This window comes from Pipistrellus hanaki (genome assembly GCF_964339955.1).
Source record: "Pipistrellus hanaki genome assembly, chromosome: 4".
Taxonomy (NCBI): domain Eukaryota; kingdom Metazoa; phylum Chordata; class Mammalia; order Chiroptera; family Vespertilionidae; genus Pipistrellus; species Pipistrellus hanaki.
This window is the reverse complement of record NC_140506.1, coordinates 68,558,971-68,580,105: the sequence shown is the minus strand read 5'-3', so window position 1 is coordinate 68,580,105 and position 21,135 is coordinate 68,558,971. Positions and strand designations below refer to the sequence as shown.

Sequence of the window (21,135 nt, the reverse complement as noted above, 5' to 3'; positions counted from 1 at the left end):
CCAGAATCAGACCTTGTCTTACCTACCATTTCTAACTCACACCTTGGGTATGGTATTTGGTTTCCATTTGTCCCAGTGGTCTGAACTTCTTGACCTCTCCCTTATTTTCCATAATTTCCTGGGAATTGGACTCCAGCTCTCCTTTGCTCCATGCTTACAACAAGGGTAATACCAGACTAATTCCATCCCATGTCTGGCTCCTAAGCCTCCAGCTTGGGCATCACCTAGACAGACGGTGGCTTCATACATAGTAATCTAGGTTGGGGTGTCTAGCAGGATAGTGACAGACACTTGTCTAGGAAACTTAAGATTTGGAAAAATCAGCATATGACTGTCAAAACCATGGGTCTGGATGAGATTTTTCAGAGATTTATATCAAGAATAGAGAAGAAGGACAAAACTGAAACCTAGAGAATAATACAATAAAGTGATTTGTATGAGGAGAAGGATTAGGAAAGGAGATCTTTAGTGAGAGGTAGGAGAGAGGGTTATCAGGGAAATGCAGGAAAAAGAGATTAACAGAAGGAAGTGGATGAGAAGCAGTGTCAAAAGCTTTGGAGAAGTGATGCTAATGAGAATGGAAGTGTGGAATGAGAATGGATTTGGCAATTAAGAAGTCAATTTACCATACAAGAGCAGCTTCACCCCCTTATAGAGATAGAAAATGATCATGAAGTAAATTGCTCTTTTATTTTTTCTTTGCTAATAAAGGAAGCAGACATTGGTTATTCACTCAGGCAGACTTATGCACAAACCATCTCAGAGGAATAAGAACTAGTATTATTTCCTCATTTCAGAGAAATCTAGTTAGTAAACCTGTTTTGGCATTGTGCATTGCACATCACATTGAGATTGTGTGATGCCACATAAAGAAAGAGTATCATGGTCAAAGTATGACAATTGTGGAAGGTTATAACTTCCTCTTGGATTATGATACTAAAGGCTCTAAAAACGTTCTGCAACACTTGGGAAATCTGGTTTCCCTGAAAGTATCTCCAGATTGATATGACAAGATAACTTTTTCATAAAACACTTACTCTGTTGAAAATAACACTCTCAGAAAACAACAGTGATCAACAGAACGTAATTATGAAAATGCTTATTTAAGTATGCACAATGCTTAACAGCTCTGGCTGCCATATGTAAGAGGAGCTATTTCCCTTTTATATCCTGAGGGGAAATGCAGGACAGACGGCCTACTGTCTTTTCCATGAGGGCCCTTACTGCACTTCAAGTTCAGGACTGAATCACCCTCTGCCATCTCTGGACAGGAAGCGTTCCAGCTTTGAAGTGGTTGGGTATTTCCAGTTTTGGAATCTTTAACCATGAGTGTAACTCTGTTTTTGTGCTAACGTCCTCCATGTGTGTTTTCACCTGCATGTCCTGAGACAGGTGACTTGCGGAGGGAGGAGGGGAGCTTACCAGCCAGCCAGGAGGGCAGGAGCACTCCCCAGTGACGTGATGGCACACTCCTCCATTCTGGCAGGGGCATCTCTGCTCACACTGCGGACCATGCTTGCCAGGGGGACAAAGATCCTCACAGCTGAGGGATTAATGGGTGACAAAGGACACCGTTATTGTTTCAACCACACAAGCCTTAGGTTCACAGACACAACAGCATCCAGAGTCCTTTCTCTGTTCAATGTTGTTCATTCTCTGTTCAATGTTGTTCATTTCATTAACACTTAGAGCGCTGATCATATTGGCTGGAAGGGTCTTTAAGGGATAACCTGGCCCTTCCCCTTGTTTTAGGGTATTGTCTGATAAAACCATTTCAATTTGGGGAGAATCTGTCCTCTCTGAGAGCACCAAGAACGACTCGGGTTGGCAAAGCACTCCTGGTGTCAGGAACTTTCCATGTAACTTTCTTAAAGCCCACATGCTGGAAATCTACTTTTGTTTATGCGTTTGTTCTAACCTTGAAGGAGATTGAAATGTTTGCACATTTCCACTCTGTGCACATATTTTTCATAATCAATTTTCAGCATCCTCTCCTTCAGATGGACCGGTTTCCATGCCTTAACCTCCTGTGCCACATTGTATGAACCAACCTTCTTCTCTAAGCCTTTGTCTTTTTTTCTCTCTGGTGAAACTGCTCCAAGTTTTCAAAGCCCTATTCAAATGTGGCCTTAATGAGAACCCACAGAAGCAATATTAACAATTAAATCATTTGGGATGGTCATTCATTCTTCTGAAAATTAGGGCTTTCTAAGCTAATGCAATTTTTCTCCAGCTCTACTTTATAGCCCCAATACTGTCAGCAGGAAGTATTTACCTAATCAGCCCCATTTCCCCCCAAGTTTTAGTTCTATGATTTACAAGTATAATTTTCTCAGTAAGGGAACAAGATTTTTCCATCTCCTACTTTTTTTTTTTTTTTTTTTTTTTGGCAAATTCTGCCTCTTACTCTGTTTGCTATCACAGATGCTCCTCAATTTACAATGAGATTACATCCCAATAAACCCATCATGAATTGAAAACATAACTTCAAAATGCAGTTACTATACCTAACCTACTGAACATTGTCACTTGCACAGCCTACCTTAAATGTGCCCAGAACACTTCCATTAGCCATCAGTTGGGCAAAATCACCTAACACGATGAACATGCTCTAGAGTACCAGAGGTTCACCCTCGTGATCAGGGAGCTGTGGCTCAGGGTCACCAGAGACTATCACACCATATCAGCAGTCCCAGCGAAGACCAAAACTCAAAATATTCACAGTGCGGTTTCTACCGAGTGTGTATCGCTCCACACTATCCTAAATTTGGAAAATTGTTAAATTGGAGCATTGTCAAGTTGGGGGGAGAGCATCTGTACAAAGCAAAGACTGTCCTTCCCACAAAAGTAAGTGGAGGTTAAGTGCCGAAGTTGCTTTGTGATCTCCGGACGGAGTTAACTATCCTATACAGATGTGATGCGTAGGCTTTTATATTCACAAAGCAACATATGTGCCTATGGGCATTCATTAACCCAGTTCTCCTTTTATCATGAGCTATTTCTAACAACTTCTTCCTTTCCTCTTTTCTAAGGCACTGAACCCATCCTGTTTTATCCAGCTAGTTAATTTGCCATACAGAATAGGAAAACATAGACCATTAGCGCCAGTGGTATCAAAGGAATGTGATTGTGGGAGTATTAAAGTAGAACTTCAAATCTGCCCCAACAACCCCCAACTGGCCATCCAGTGCAACATCCAGGCCCACTCTATCTTTGTCCTGCGGAGAGCAAGGCATGGAAGCTGGCCCTGAGGCTCTGCTGGGCTCTGGTGCTCAAGGGTCCAACTGCTGATCCCACCTCTGTGCCTGGACGCCTGCCCTCTCAGTGACTCTTCAGCAACAGAAACAGAAGCACAGGAATAAGATGGCAGCAGGGACGCAGGGAGGGGATGGGCTCTGCCACGCAGCCCAGCAGCCTGTCACTTACAAAGCTCCGGTGTACCCGGGTGGGCAGCGGCACTCTCCTGTGACGTGATCGCAGGTGGCTCCGTTCTGGCACTGGCATCTCTGGTGACAGTCGTTCCCGTAGGTGCCCTGCTCACAGCGCTCCTCGCAGCGCCAGCCCCGGAAGCCCGCGGCGCAGTGGCAGGCCCCCGTGATGGGGTTGCACAGGGCCCGGTTTTTGCACTGGCACCGGCTGCTGCAGTGCGGCCCCCAGTGATCCCCATCGCAGGCTGAGGTTGGGAAAGAAACACGGAGGGCATCAGAGTGTGGGAAGGGTCATGGCAACCTCTTCAGAATGAGTTTTCCTCTCTCTCTCTCTCTCTCTCTCTCTCTCTCTCTCTCTCTCTCTCTCAGAGAAAACGGCTTCATGATCCCTCCATCGCCATTCCTTAGCTGGGCCTCAGGGCCCCAGCACCCACCCAGGGCAATGCCTCAGCACTAAGTGAGCCACTTCCCATCACTCCGCTGCTGAAGCTTAACTCCATGAAGTTCTAACTCCATGCCTTGTTCAGCCTGTTCCCTGCCCCCAAGTGTGGAGTTTGGTGTGGTTGGCTAGGGCAGGGTGTGAGCGGTGATGGGGGGAGTCGAGGTTGGCCTGGCAGGTAGGAATGGTCGGCTCACACAGGACGGTTATGCATACTAAGAAGTTGGATTGCATCTTTTGGACAAGGAAGTGGTAGTGAAGGGTTTTAAGCAATGAAGAACACTGCGGGTATGTTTCCTAGTAAGGTCACCGGCTAATATGTAAGGAAAGGGCAGGAAGGAGCTAACAGTGAGAGGATGGCAAGAGGTCAGGTCAGTGAGGTGATCACTAAGACCAAAAGGGGACCCACAGGCAGAGTGGAGGCGTGGACTGGCCCTGCTCTGGGTCTGAGCTGAGCTCTCTCCAAGCTGATCTGTTTTCAAAGTAGCCGTTAAAATATGTGACTGGGACGTAAGCAAAAAGGCAGGAAAAGGTTTGACTAAAATGTTTAAATTCACCGACTTATTTTAAAAATAAGACAACAATGAAACAGAAAATCGACAGTAAATAAAGAAATAAACAGGCCCATTAAACCAGATAAGTCAAAGGCAGAAAAAACAACAACAAAAAAAACAACATTTGAAAGATAGATTTAAAAGTACAGTTGCAAAGAAAAGGAAGAGTGGCTGTAATTCAAGTCAATGAGTCCTAAAAGGGGAAGAGGGAAGGAAAAAAACCCTCAACCCCAAACAGTCTAAAAATTATAAAGGGTGATGATAAGCAAAACCTACTCTTCATATGCATTGCCTAGCCAGTCGTGGATTTATTTATTAATTAGATGCTATAAAAATCACAAGGGAAGATGCACCCTGCCTAAAGCTCTTAGGATAAATTGCTTTTATGGAAAAAAAAAAGTGTCATTTCATAAAAATTTTGTGATTTCAACAGACCTGAAATGAACTATTGAGGAAAAAAACAAGTGAAAATTAGGCACATGGCAAACAACAAATTAGACATACAGGATTCATCTTCTAATATGAGAACCTAGCTTTCATTCCATACTATCAAAAGGTTGAAATGAATAACTCTGTTTTTAATCAGTATGGCTTCGGTCTCATTAGTACTTCAATAAATATATTTTAACACAATTAAAAACAATGAGAGAGAATTCTTGAACCTAAAGCAGATCAAGAAAGCAATTTACCTAAGAACTCACAATTTTCTTTCTGAAAATAAGATTAGGTGGCCTTTCCAAGATGAGATTTAAGCCTGTTATTCATATGAGTTGTTTCTTTTATTGCTTATGGATATGGATGAAGAATTTTTTTTTCAATTCTAACTTTTTCAACCTAGGATTTTTATTTTATTTTATTTTATTTTATTTTATTTTATTTTATTTTATTTTATTTTATTTTATTTTATTTTAAATTACGTAGTATGTTCCTTTATATTCTCTCAGTGATCCCAGTTAGGCGAGCATCTATCCTGTTTTTAAGGTCCACTAAAATGAATTCCATAGTCCCATATAACATGTTCCCTGGCCCATTGATGTTAAGAGTAAGAAAAAAAAATCTTTATTCCTGTAATTTGATCCCTTTTCCTCCTGCACTCCTTACAGTATAGTCAGTTCACCACTGTTCTCTGTATTATAAGTGATCTTATCCCTGGAATCTGAATGCATCCTTGAACTTGCTCTTGCTAGACTAAATATTATAGTCCCAAAACTTTTACTTATTTTTTTAAAGTTTATTCAATTTCACTCATTTTCTTTGCTAAATTCTCTCCAAGTTCCCATATCCTCTCAACTTCCAGGAGCCTCAGATACTAAGTACCTGCTTTTCCCCTTATGTATAATAGAGGATTCATTGATTGACACAAAAAAATAATTTTAGCTAAAAAATTTCCTTGATAAGGGCATCAAGATGATGTCAAAGGCTTTAAAAAAAAATCATGGTGCCACTGTGATACAAATGGGCCGAGCCCATGTGTTTTACAGAATGTCTGACAACACCAGGTGAGGGGCAGGAAGAGGTACAGGGGTCAGAGCTGGTCTCTCCTCTCCTCTGACCCATTTCCACATCCCATCCAAATGCTTCTCTCCTGGCAGAGCAGCCAGGCAGAGAGAGACCAGTTAATGTTTTCTTGGGATTCAATTCAAAAACAAATGTGAAAAGCCTGAATATATCTCATGATAGAAGCAAGTATATAGCAGGGATTGATAACCAGCAGCATCAAAGAAAGGGTTTCAGGCTTTTAAAGGAATATTATCATGCAGACATGGTTAATTTCCTGGCTCTATCTAAGCACTGTGGTATGCTTTGAAGTGACAGCTTCTCCCCTTGGGCTGTATTTCCCAAAAAGGCCCCTGATCCATGGAGGCTGTGTTTCCCTAAAAGGCCCCTCATGCACGGACCTCACAATGTATTCACTGGTCACCCACAGGGGCAACGTTGGGGGGAAATTCGCACACAGAAAGTTTCAGACAAATAGGAAGTGGAAGAGCGGGACACAGAAGCCTGGCTTGAATTAAGGCATCACTGAGACTTCCTTTCTTCATTTGTCATATTTAACCACGTCAACACATCCATTTTTCAACGGATCCCAGCGAGTTACACAGTTCATCGCACAAAGGCCAGCTTTCTCCCCTGGTTCCTACAAATTCAAGGGTGTGTTGACTGTCTATCTAGACCATAGGCAGAATGAGTTCCTTATGTCTAGCACCAAGCTTAACCAATTATCCTGAGTTCAAGTACTGTGCTTGGAAAGGCAGTCTTGAGAGACTCTGAACTCAAATCATCTGACTTATTTTACTAAAACCTCACTCTGATCTCAAGGGGGAAAGTGCTTTACTCCTTAAGAAAAAGCGACTGGATTGGTTACCGACCACTTAGGAAAATGTAATTAACATTGAAGTAGCTTGGAAATCATAAAAGCAAAAGGTAAATGAACAAGATTTTGTTTCAGATGAAACTGAAAAAAACCAAAATGCAAGTAAGAGAGCGATGACTCATTTTCAGCTCTTACTGTGCTAACAGCTAGAGGTGGGCTGTCGGATTTGGTGTGCCCAGACTCCTGCAGATGTTTCAGGAGACGATTCATCAGGGTCTCAGACGTGAGCACGGACAGCTCGCTCTATTAAGCTCTCAAAATAACTTGGAAATAAAAGGAATTTTATACTACAGTCCCCGCTACAACCCTTACTGACACCTTGTAGAACACTGGTCCCTCTCACCCTGCAGCCCTATGACATTAGTCACCACAGGCTGCATCCCTGGGCTGGGCGCTGAAACTCACTCCGTTGTAACTCTTGAGTACCTGCCCTGTGCCAGCTATGGTACTAGGCCTAGAGTTGATAGGAGAACGAAAGAGCACCTGCTTCTAGAACCTTGCAGCTTAGTGGCGGCGGCATTGGGATTCAATTCAAAAACAGAAGTGAGCCAAAACTGGTTTGGCTCAGTGGATAGAGCGTAGGCCTGTGGACTGAAAGGTCCCAGGTTTGATTCCAGTCAAGGGCATGTACATTGGTTGTGGGCACATCCCCGCTAGGGGGTGTGCAAGAGGCAGCTGATGGATGATTCTCTCTCATCGATGTTTCTAACTCTCTGTCCCTCTCTCTTCCTCTCTGTAAAAAATCAATAAAATAATATATATATATATATATATATATATATATATATATATATATATATATATATATATATGAGAGACAGCCTGGGATAAGCAATCAGGTAAGGATAGACAAGGGGCAACGGAAACCATGGAAATGATACCTAACCAGCGCTGGTGAGTTGGGAAGGCTTCCCAGCTAAAACAATGTCTAAGCTTGGACTTAAAAGCAGAGTGTGCTGCCAAAACCAGTTGGGCTCAGTGGATAGAGCATCAGCCTGCGGACTGAAAGGTCCCGGGTTCGATTCTGGTCAGGGGCATGTGCCTTGGTTGTGGGCACATCCCCAGTGGGGGGAGAGGGGGGTGCAGGAGGCAGCTGATCGATGATTCTCTCTCATCGATGTTTCTAGCTCTCTGTCCCTCTCTCTTCCTCTCTGCAAAAAATCAATAAAATATATTTTATATTAAAAAAAAAGCAGAGTGTGCCATATTTAGGTAAAGGGTGAGGATTTGTACATACAAAGAGGGGGACTAGCAGGGGAGGGAGGCTGCAGGAGGTATTACTTCAGAGAGTGTGATACATGCAGCTGCAAAAGGCCTTTAAATAGCAAATGTCTATGAACACCTTCCTGGGCTTCTGCTCTGTTGTATCATGGCCATTATCATCTTACCACATGTAACAAGAAGGAAGTATAAAAAAAATAAGTAGAGATGGAAAGATATTAGACATGTCCTCTCCCTCCATCTGTCCTCCCCAGTCTTCCAAGCCCAGCCCGGATTATTCTGGCCTTCAGGTACATTTCTGAGATGTTCTCTGAAAAGAGAATTATATAAATTCTATGACATCCACTTATATCTCTTCATGACTCTCCAATAAGACTGAATTTCACAGGCGTTTAGACACACTGACACCCTTTCTCGATCTTAACAGTTGTCAACAGAAGGTTTCATGGCAGCCCCTGGTTGACAATAATGGTTAGATGCATTCTGATTTCAGGGATATCAAACGCAAGACTGCACAACCTGAGGCATGAAGCAAGGTAATGGTAAAGATGAGGCTAATACAATGATAATGATAACCTTTCCCTTTTTGTGAGAACCAGCACTCTTTTCGTTGTTGTTTTTTTTAAAAAATATGTTTTTATTAATATTTATAGAGGAAGGAAGAGAATAGAGAGATAGACACACCAATGGGAGAGAAACTTCATCGATTGGCTGCCTCCTGAACAGCTCCATCTGTGGCTCAAGCCTGCACCTCTGGCATGTGTCCTTAGCAGGAATTGAGCATGGCCTCCTGGTTCATAGGTTGATGCTCAACCACTGAGCCACACCAGCTGGGCAGAAGCAGCACTCTTAGGCTCTACTACAGGAGAATAGGTTGCCACATCCATTTTACAGATTAGTCTGGAAAAGTGTATCTAAAGCCCTTGATTCATAAATTCCTTTTTTGGAGTTTTTCCAAAATAAATAAATATATATGTGTAAAGACAATAACAATGTACCCTGATTAACTAATAATAGTTATAGTGTACCCATAGCCACCGTTCTAAAGCACAGTAACCTGATGGAATCCTGTTATCTACATTTTAAAAAATATGTTTTATTTATTTCAGAGAGGAAGGAAAAGGGAGAGAGAAACAGAAACATCAATGATGAGAGAGAATCATTGATTGGCTGCCTCCTGCATGCTCGAGCCTGTAACCCAGGCATGTGCCCTTGACCAGAATGGAATCCAGGACCCTTCAGTCCACAGGCCGACACTCTCTCCACTGAGCCAAACCACCCACGGCCTGTTATCTATATTTTCTAGATGAAGAAACTGTGACCCAGTTGACTTGCTTAAAGTTACACAGGTAGTGAGCAGTGAGGCACAAGAACTGTCTTCAGAGCCTGTATTCTACATTTTACTCCTTCCAAAGCTATAAGGATGCTTATCCCAACACCTTTTATAATAACAAAAACTTTAAAAAACAGCTAATTTTCTAGTAATAGAAGACTATTATTTTTGGTACAGTCATATAGTGGAATACTATGCATCAATTAAAGTCGTTTTAGAGAAGAATATTTAATGAATTTGAAAGATGTTAGCAATATCATAATTATAAAAAGTACATTAAAAACAGTATGCTCCACATGATTCTATTTTAGCAATATATTAAAATGAACCAGATTAAATTGCCATTAATTTAGGGGGAGAAATGGCCAAATATCAGCAATTATAATGTTTGTATCTAATATCTGGAGAAGGAATGAGGAGAGGGATAACAAGAAAGACAAGGACAGAGACAGAGAGACAGATATGGAAGAGCTCCATTGTCAAATGGTACCACTGGGTAGCTCTGGATCTTAAGAGCATATATGGTTTTTCTTTTATTTCTTTGGATGACCTACTGGTAGATGTTCTACATTTTCTACCTGTCTCCTTTTGGCCCATGAGAAGAGCAAGCAACACATTAGATTTCAAATGGTTTGATCCACTGAGCATTTATCCTGAGCCAGGTCCTATGCTCCATGCTTTACACACCTCTTCCCAGTCCTCATAGCAATTCCAACAAGGTGGGCATCAGTATCACATTCAGCCATCATGATCACATTAAAGCACAGTGAACATATTTCAGATGAGAACATATTGGCAAAATGTCCATAAAACACCCAACCAATAAGAGATGGCATCAATATTCAAGTCTAAGACTTCCTGAAAACAAGTCCAAGCACTTTTCAGGAGACTATTCTGCTCTGAAGTAGTGAAATTACAGATTTTTGTTAAGCATATCCCATAATTATGTTTTTTGTTTAATATGATTCATTAAAGCAGAGCAACACAGGATAAAACTTTTCATGAGCAAGCCTATGGGTTCAGCCAGTGACTCAATACTTAGGGACACTGGAGGTAGGAAACTATCTCAGTAGTAAGAACAGAGGGCATTTCTCAAAGAGAAAATTAAGGAGATGCTCAGATCCAAAGAGCTCTGTGAGTTGATAATGATTCTATGCAAACAGAAATGCCAATGAGCTTGCGGTGGAAAAGGTATTGATGCCATTAACTTCCAGAGTCCACAGACCTGAAAATGAGGCCCACTTATCACTGGGAATGGCTGGCGCTTAAGATACATCTGGTGATGGATGAAGGTAAATGTACATCACTATAGCTTTCACAAGAAGAGAAGCCTATACAACTATCACAATTCTAGGCACATTTTCCTCTCCCGACCCACTTCAAACCCTTAATCTAATGTTCCGTGCAAAGGACAGGGAGAGAGAGAAGAGTTTTCAATCATGTGTCAGCTTTATGCTGCTATTTTATTTAAACTTCACAATAACACTCAATGTTACCAGGTATAATTATTACAACATTTCATGTGCAAAATGGACTCATGATAATTTGCTCAAAGTCACTCGGTACTGAAGGGGCAGAAGCAATGGATAAACCCCAACCTCTCAAGACCTCCCTCCAGAGCCAGCATGCAGCCCATCCCCAGCGAGTGATGCTCATCAATGACAAAACCCACATCGGTGCACATTCACTGCTTCTGCCTGGTTCCAAAGGGGACCTTTCCAGGACAAAAGTCTTGATAAGGAATGCCCCAACATGTCCACAGCCACACAAGGTATTAACAAAAAAAGGCACGGGGAAAATCTCTGAACAAAAGGGCGACAGTTTAGTACATCTCTTGTCTTTGTGTAAACAAAGAATAAGGAGCACATTTAGAGATAAACAGAAATGGCAAACTGAGAAGGAACAAGGGCATGCTAATATATTGTTTCATCCTAAGGACTCCATCAAAAAAATAAAAAGGAAGGGAAAGGATGAAATAATTTTCTTATTGAGAAAAGAGTGATGGAGTCATGTTTACCCTCAGGTTCACCTTGTTACAAAATTCACTGATCAGCAACTGGCTCAATGCAGTGATCTAACGTCAGACAGACTGAACTCCAACCAGGCCATGGGCACTTCAGAGCCATGGGACCTTGAGCAAGTCCCCCGACCTTTGTTACACTACGTTTTCTTTTGTAAAATGGAGATGGTAGAACACACTAATTACAAAAATGTACTTCTTATGTGTGACACGGCACAGACCTAGTAGAGGCAGAAATTGTTCCATGGTTGGCACATTGGAACATTTCAGGAAGGACACTCAAGAAAAACATCCTCCAGTGCACATGAAGAAGGAATAGCAGGCCTGTCCTTGGTTTGTACTATTTGTTTGTCTTGCATGAATCATTCATGCCCCAAAAAGACAACTTGGTTCTCACAATGCGAATTTCAAAAACAAATTTTCCAGTAGCTCCATGAAGTAAAAACAAGCCCTGGTATCACCCTTTTCATCTGTTTTTACAAGGCCAACTGGAAAAGGCCCGGGTGTGCAATAAAACCCTAAGTTTTACATTGCATTCTTAGTTGCCAGTTCAAAACAGGATTTAGAAATTTCCCACTTGCTGAAAATTAATGTGTCCAGAGGTATAGGCCGTGAGGCCCAGACATGGGAAAGGAGAAACTGACAAACATACAAACAATTGTAGTCATCCTTCCTTAGCATAAAAAAAGAAAAAATCAATGGTCATTAATAAAATCTGGAGCATCTGGCCATATTAGTATGTACCAATCCCAATGACTTAACTTTTCCTCAGGTAATCTTAAAACACATTTTGAAATATAAGACGCTTTTTAAAAGCAATTGATTCTGAATTATAGAGAACAACAAAGGTGCCTAATTCTGTGCACTTGTGTTAGGTCTAAACAAACTGGATGAATGAGCAATTCAGTTTTTATTCATTGTTTTTTTTGGTTTGGTTTGGTTTCTGGGTGTGTGTGTGTGGGTCTTCATTTAATGCCTCCAGGATCTAAAAAATCAAATTATAGAATTATCTGAAGTTCAAGAACCTTGTGGATACTTCTCTACCAGATACGCAGGATAATGTATTGAATCTTGGAACTCAAGTTTATCATGGGGAAAGTGATGCCAGCTGATAATACCTAACTACCCTCACCAGGGTTGCTTTTTGAAGTAACTAAGACTGTAAGTCCTCTTAACATATAAATGTCAAGTATTTATCAGAATACATCAGTCAGCTGTACTAATTTGAAAATATATTTTTATGTGGAATTTTGCCATGATGTTCTCCATTGACTTTAAACAGGAAAGTCTGTGCCTATGAGAGAAATTACTAGGGAAGGAAATTCAACCCTTCATATTCTACCATACAGGCAAAGCACAAATAGGTTGCTTTTAAGAAACGATCTCCACAGAGTGTGTCTTTTAGAAGAGACCGGCATAATATTCTGTTGTCTCAAAGGGCAGAAAAACAGTTCTTCCTGAAACACACACCCTTTCTTCCTAAGCCTGGGTCCCCTGGTGTCTTTTATCTCCTGTGATTTTATTCCCCGTGCTTCAGGCTAACAAGGCAGCGCTGTGTCATTCCTTTTGTTAATGTAGAAGAAAAGATCCTCATTCAAAACATCAATGCTTTGGAAATAAAACAACTCTGGAAAGCCTCTCCATCCATGAAGAACAACAACAAAAATGTATTTTCCAGATCCTCTGAAAGCACCAAAGCCCCATGTCCTTCACATGTCAAAACGCCCCACTGGAGAGCTGACACGGTGCCAGCATCGCTGTGGACACGACCAGGGCTGTTTATATGAATATCGCTCAGTGCTGAGGGAGGACCTTTTTCCTTCTTTTAAAAAATGTTTGCTATATAGATTTTCAAAGCAACACTATCTTGTTAATAATTTCAGTGTGTATTTCTCTCAAATTATGAACCAGCAAAGGGGGCATGAAATATTTATTCTTCCGTGTATCTAACTACAGATGTTGATGTCTCTATGAGAACACAATGATGAACCTGTTGGTGGTGCAGGGAAACCTCCAGGACACATACTGTAGGCTGGGACTAGGTAAGGTATTTGGTGGTGGTGGTGGGGGGTGGGGGGGGGAGGGATTACATTTATTCCACAAAGTCAAAAGAATAATAACCTCAGGGGCCACCACAGGTTGTCTTGCTTTAGAAAGTCTTGCCATAGTTTTGGTCTTTGCTCATTTATTCTTTCATTACAAATGTGTTAAGCATCTTCTATGGCTACTAAGTTGTTTGTTGAGCACTTACTACTTGCTCCTGCCTAAGACATGTTCTATGGTTAAGATTTCTGTATTTACTAGAAGAGACTGGCCCACAGTGAGGTTTATCACAAACAACACTAGTAAGTGTTGCTGTGTGTAGGTCCTCAAGGAACCCAGAGGACCTATGCACATTGTACCATTGGGCAGAGGGGGGAAAGCTTCCAGAGGAGGTGGGCCTTGAGGTGCGCACTGAAGGATAAGCAATCAGGACCACCTCTGGCAAAGTACTTAGTATCTTCAATCTGGATGTTGAGAGGCCAGAGGGCAGAGGTCTTAAATGTTCTGTTTAAAATCTCATAGTAAGAAAACCAGGCCTCAAGCCCTCAATGCTAAGTGGATGGTCTGAAAAATTTACTATCATTTTCTTGAGAAAAAAAAAATTAACTATAGAAGACTATAAGTAACACTATAACAAAGGCCCATGAAACCACAACCTAGAATTAACTATTGTGAACATCCCATCACATTTGCTTCCACATTTAATGCAAGAAATAAAACATTGCAGATCAAGTTCAAGTCTTCTCTGACTCCTTCTGCCTGGTTCTCAGTTCTTTCCCTGCACTGTTTGCTTTTTGATTCAGTTGTTGAGAGATATGCATTTATTGCCATTTTCTTGTTCATGTTTTTTTAATCTGTTTTTCCCCTTTTTCTTCTTCAAGAAGACCCTTTAACATTTCATATAATACTAGTTTGGTAAAATGATTTAAAAAGTGTGTATGTATATGGGATTGGGGGGAGGGGGAGATTTTGACCAAAAAGGAAAAACTGTGGTTAGTTGGTTTTTTATTATTTGCACTGAAGAAGTTTTCTAGTATTTTAAAAAATGCTTTGACAATCACAAGCAATAAGAAACCAGATTAATCATAAAAGATGTGTGTGTTATGTGCCGTTGCGTCACCTCTGACTCCTATGAATGAGTGAGGTCCCCAATGTCCTGTCCTTAACAGCCCTGCTCAGCTCCTGCAGACTGGTGGCTGTAATTTCTTTTATAGAGTCAACCCAACACATATTTGGTTTTCCTCTTTTCCTGAGGCCTTCGTTTTTTTCCAGCATTATTGTTTTTTCCAAAAAACCCTACATTCTCATGATGTGCCCTGTAGGACAGCTTTATCAATTTGCCTTCAGTAATGTTTCTGGTTTAATTTGCTCTAAAAGCCCTTGTTCATCACTCTGGCAGTCCCATTCATAGAGCTCTCCCCTAACATCATATTTCAATTGAATTTAATTATATAATAAACCAGAGCACTTAATTTCAGCCAATTATCAACATAACCTCATAAAAGAGTTATATGTGTCTCTTCTAAAATTGGGTATTAATCTACTGCATTTTATGAGTGGGATAACAAGTGAGGCTACAGGATCACCTAATACACATAGTATCATTATTTCACTCTAAGCAGAACAACCAGGAAGCACATTATTGCCAGGAGAAAATGGTTGATATGTGATTTGAAATAACTTGTAGTTTGAATTTATATGCCTTATTCCTTAGTTTACACATCATTTGGGTACAAATTAACAGCTGAGTTCCATACTGTCATACAAAATGTGCACCTTGAAAAGTAATATGTGAAAGTTTTGATGAGAAATTGTTAAGCATTCTCACTCATATTAAGGCTGACTTCAAAACTTCTTATAGTCCGGGACCACCATTTCAGGAGTCACACTCCATATGAGTTAGAATCTTGACGCTTATACTACGACCTTTCCTCTCTTGAGTCTGAGGAACTCCCACATCTACATCTTCCTCGATGTTCATAGAAACTACATCTATTGCATCTCTCCTGGAATCTAGTTTCAGGGCAGCTTCCAGTTAGTGGGCAAGGAAGGGAACTTCTGCTAAGTCACCAAAGATTAGTGAGCCTTCAAGATACCAGCCGAGGTGAATCCTGAAGCCACAGGAGCCTGAACTGCCTTAAGGCCACTGGAGGAAAGACTTGAAGTCATGCCCTTCTCTAGACCGCAGCAGTCGCCAACTGGTGGTTCCTGAGGTACGAAAAGTTGGCGACCACTAGTTTAAAGAAACCTTTGGAGCAGTGGTCGCCAACTGGTGGTCCGTGAGATCTGAAAGGTTGGCAACCATTTGACCATTTCTTAACTTCTTCAATTACGTTGCTTATATACAGGATGCCCCCCAAAATGTATACATACTTTAAGAGCTGATAGTGCAAATGATGTTTCTTTCTTTTCAGATTTAACCCATTGGAATTTATAATGTATAATAAGTGTGTATTATACATTATACACTTGCAGATCACCTGGTCTCACTAGGGAGAACTGACTTTAGTGGGGCCCAAGTAGATGCTGCATCAAGGAGACAATTGTGATAACCAATATAAGAGCAATTCCACTACTGGGTACTTACCTGAAGAAACCTGAAACACTAAAATCAAAAAACATATACAGCCATATGCTCATTGCAGCCTTATTTACAATAGCCAAGAAAAGAAAGCAACCTAAGCGTCCATCAACAGAGGAGTGAATAAAGAAATGGAGCATAAATATACAATGAAATATGAATCAGCCATAAAAATGATAGAAATAATGCCATCTGCAACAACATGAATGGACTTAGAAGATATTGTGCTGAGTGAAATAAGTCAGACAGAGGAAGACAAATACCATATGGTTTCACTTCTATGTGGAATATTAAAAACAAAAATAAACAAGTAGTACAGAAACAGTCTTATAGATACAGAGAACATTTTGATAGTTTCTAGATTGGAGGGAGTAGAGGTGGGGATGGGTGATAAAGTAAAGGGAATAAGAAGTACATATTGGTAGTTACAGAATAGTTATCAGGATATAAACTACAGCATATGCATTGTAGTCAATAATACTGTAATAACTATGTATGGTGCCAATGGGTACTAGATTTATTGAGGTGATCACTTTGTAAATTATATAAATACCTAATCATTGGACTATACACCTGAAACTAATATAATAGTATACATCAACTGTAATTGAAAAATGAAAAATTATTTTAAATAAATAAATATATTTAATTACTAAAAAAGATAAAATATCTAGAGCTTCCAAATTAAGCAAAATATAGTAGATATTTTAAGTCTGTAAGAAGAAAGGGAAAGATATGTCTTAATATAAACCAATTTAGCCTCTAATTAAGAAGAGGATGGTGACTTGGACTTGGGTGGCAACTCCATCAACCTGATTTCTAAACTAATTCTGGCAGAGATGGGCATGTTAATAAGAATGAGAAAAGGTTAGATTTGGTCATATTTTGAGGTTGAACCAATATTTTTTAATAAATTGATGTCAAGGGATATTACACGAAACAACATCATCATAACAAGAAAATCAATAAATGATGTGGAGTAGGGTTAAATAACATGCCAGCCTAGCCTTGTCTTCACACTGATTAGCATAGGAACATAGACATCTACAGTGCTCTTAACTGTGCCAGAAGCAATCAATGTAAACCCGAATTTATCTGGTAAGGATGGACATCCATGGTCCGATGTTGGAAATCACACCAAAAACAAAACAAAAAACCCACTAGGGCTGCCTGGGGAGCCGCCTGGCAAGTGACGATGGGCAGAAAGGCTTCTTAATGAAGAGCGTCCCCTGCAGGATGAAATGAGCCACAAAAAGCCACCCCATCCACTGTCCAGTCCAAAGGCCAGACTGTGGTTAAGAAGTCTGGTGGTAGCCCCGTGTGTCACACAGAAAGTGAAAGCACCATTTATTCTGCCATTATTATGCTGCCAGGCACAGCGCAGAGCACTGGATGGGTATTGTGTCATTTAATCCTCACAAGAAAATGGAGTAGGTATTCTCACCCTTATTTGAAGTCTGAGAGAAGCGAGGCTCAGAAACAGAGCGGAGAGCAGCTAGGACTGCTGCCATTCAGTTCCAACCTGGGGCTGGAGGAAGGCGAGCAGGAGGTGCTCTGCCCCTTCAGAAAGGAACCAAGCACAGCCCAGATTTCAGGCTCCCCCAGAAGGCAAAATCAGCGGTTTCTGTTTGTAACCTCCATAAAAATATTTGGGCAATCCATCAGTGAAACTGCTTTAGGGCAGTTCTGCTCAACCATTCTGAATTCAATCCTAACCCCCACCATCAATGCCCTGCCTCCGTGCTCCTGAACACCAATTATCTACTCTTATTCTTGCTGCTCCATCAACCTACTTTCTAAAGTAATTCTGACAGAGAGATGGACATGTTAATGACCTGCCTCCAGGACTGGGCTCCGAGTGCCTTCTCTCCCAGACAATATTGATCAGACTATTGTGCCCAGTCAATAGTCCTTTACAACAAGTCTTGCTGGGGAATAAGTCAGCTTTTGTGCCTACAGTTTCTGGCCTGTAACAGCCTTCAAATGGACTCCCCAATTCGAATATCCTGCAGGCAAAGTCTTTCTACTTACTCAGTGCTTTACGGAGTGCCTTCTTTATTTATAATAAAAGGCTATCAGTGTTCCTAATGTAGTACCTGAAAGTGTTTAAGCTAGTTTTGCCTCTTAGGCATGTTTCCACTACTTCCAAGTACATTTAATCAGAAACGCTATCGATGACAAAACAACTCTAGTTTTGATTTTCTAAACCAAATTCATTTCCACTTTTTTGCCTCTATTTGGTCCTAAGGTCAAAAGAACAAGAATTTGAGAACTACTTGCTGGCTGCTGGCTGGTTTAGGACTTTCCCAAGAGTTTTCAATGTGCCCTACAGCCAGAGGAGAAATAAATTTCTTTATAGACATTAGAAAATCATAAGTGGAGTATATAGGTTGGGAGAACAAAAGTGTTACTGTAACTCATACAAAAGCTTTAAATGGTTTCCAGCACTAAGAAAGGCCTTGGGAATTGCATGTATGTAGCTATTGGAGTCAATCACACACAGAAACATGGACTTGAATAGGGTTGTATATATAATCTGGCCAATGTTCTTAATATTGTAAATGAGGAAATTAAAAATCACAAATGAGGCCAGCCAAACTGGTGTCCTTTGGAATTCCCCATCTCTAATGTTAGTGTACCCATATCATCTTTCAGAAATTTTATTTTAATACTTGTCTGGTGTGTTCAACCCCTGCCTCCTGCTCTCATTCTTCTCACTGCCCCTTGTCACTTTCACTAAAACCTCCTTTCCAACTTCAGGAGGCACCATGCCCCTATGGTTGAAGTTAACGGCTCTCAGTGAGATGTGAGTCTGTCTCCATTGTTTACCAGGTGTAACAACTTAGGCAAGTCAATTAATTTTTCTGCACCACCATTCTCTCATCCATAAAATAGGACTAAGAATTATAACCATTCCATTGTCTGTTGTGAGCATAAACTGTCATTCAGGTAAAGCCCTTTTACTGATGCTTGGCACGTATTAAGTGCTCAATGAAAGAGAACAGTCAATGCCATCAACGTGACCCAACTTCTGCTCCCCTTAGTATCAGCAGATGACCTCCCCTCCAAGTTTACCAAGAGAATGAATGAAGATCACCAAATATGAACTCCCTCACCCACTAGCACCTTTGACACTAGAAACCTATGGACAACCCTGCCCATCACTGTTTCCCGCTCATTCTGCTGGGAATGGGAAGTACTTCTTCCTGCTAATCAGTTCCTGGGATCCTATCCACCCCCGCCCCCCAATCGTAACATAACGAGCCTTGTTTCCTCAATTAAATGGTCTCTCTCAACTCAATCTCCAGCCTCCATCCCTTTTCTTTCACCATCCTCTCAGCTGCAAAATCTTTTTCACCTTAAAGTATAAACGAAAGCAAACACAAAGCTTCCGTGAGTCTTCATTGCCTTTCGCTAACTCCCTCTTTGCTCCTCCTGGTTGGTTTCTCAGCTAACTTTCTGGAAGAGTAGTCTATATCATCTTCTTTTCCTCCCCCCTCACCCACAACAATACACGAGGTCCTTCTTGCCCTATCCCACCCAGAAAACCTCGCACTACATTACCCAGCTCTGCTTAGGCTTCCTCAATCCACCGCCATGACTGGGGACATTTTCTTCCTCACAATGAGGCATTCACGCTGCTCTCTACCTTTCTCCAAGCATGAGCTTTCATCTCACATTTGCTTCCTTATCCTCAGCATCCAATACAGTTCCTTGCACACAGTAATCACTCATGAATACACAAATGACCTTCTCGGAATCATAGAGAATCATGCGGTTCATTTAATCTAATTAAATGGAACAAACATTTACTGTGCTCCAACCACATACCAGGCACAATGGAGCCTGAAGAGATTAATAACACACAGTCCCTGCCCTCCAGGAGTTGTTTGTCATCCAGTGAGGGAGGAACTGGAATAGCGGACTGACGATGGGACAGAGAGATTGATGAGGGATCAGGGTAAACAGAGAGAGAGAGAGAGAACAGGAAAGAGAGGAGAGGAGAGAGATGGAGGTAAGATAGATTAATGCCATATAGGCTAGGGTATACATTAGGATGCCAATAAAAGTAAAATATGTGTGTGCTTTTTAAAAAAAATCATTTCATCAAATTTAAAAAGAAGCAATATGTCCAAGTCTAGTCAAATAAATCTTGATTTCACCCCTGGGGGAACAAACTCTGTATAGTTCTCTGACACACCTGGTTTTTTATACAGAGAATACACTGAGACCAGGAACTCTGACTATATATCACATAGAGGAACCCTGCCCTCCACTGACAAAGTGAGCAGATTAAATTTCCAAGGGAAGCCTTAGTGAACCTGTACATGGGAAGGTATCTGTTGGTCCCTTAATCTCCCAAGTATATTGGGGGAAAAATACAGAGAGATAGTTCTGGGTGACAGTTATCAATTTACTGCCATCTGGTCATTTTAGCCTCTTACTGTAAATAAAGTACTTACTCTTCTGGATGTAATGATTGATCCTGATTTTCAAGAGGAAATTGGGTTGCTACATGAAACCAAGGAACTCTGATATGGGGCACCTCTTCGTCATGCCCACTAGGGAAGGTTAACAGAAAACATCAATAATTTACTTAAAGGCAAGATAACTGAGAATTCGGATCCTTCAGGAATGGAGGTTGAAATCACTCCACCATGTAAAGAGCCCCAAGCAGGTGGGCTCTGGACTGAGAAAGGGTGGGCACACAATGCTGAATGGAAGAAGGGAGGTGCATATACAATGACAGCCTTATAACTAGTTACAGAACAGGGGCCTGCTGTAGTTTTTAATAGTTTCTATTTGCTTGCTATATGAATACACTCATTTGTAGATGTTGTTTTCTTTTTCCTCTCTTTTCATTTTTATGTTATTTTATAAACAAGTTGTTGGACATTAACTTTCATATCTAGGTAGCAATATTCAGTGGAGCTCTGCATGAATTTGAAGAGAAATTGGTTTAATCAACAATGGATACACAACTATTGGGACTTGCATCTTGTCATTTGGGGAAAAGAGTGAGAAGGTCTTGACTTAAAAGATAAGGAGCTGTAGCTTATTAGGTGGAAATATACAGTCATTTTGCTGATATATAAGAATTAAAATGTGTGTAGAAGTGTGCAGAGAGGAGCTGAGTAACCA

At 40.9% G+C, this 21,135-nt stretch overlaps 1 protein-coding gene across 1 annotated transcript in view; it reads right to left on the bottom strand.

Moving 5' to 3' along the window:
- The window catches only part of MEGF10 (multiple EGF like domains 10), a 158,241-nt gene that overhangs the window by 52,674 nt on the left and 84,432 nt on the right, over nt 1-21,135 (bottom strand). The window contains exons 6-7 of the mRNA XM_084881395.1: nt 3,427-3,673; nt 1,423-1,543 (exon numbers count right to left, since the gene is read on the bottom strand). Of these exons, the coding sequence (XP_084737521.1) occupies nt 1,423-1,543; nt 3,427-3,673 (368 nt within the window). The remainder of the gene's footprint in view (nt 1-1,422; nt 1,544-3,426; nt 3,674-21,135) is intronic.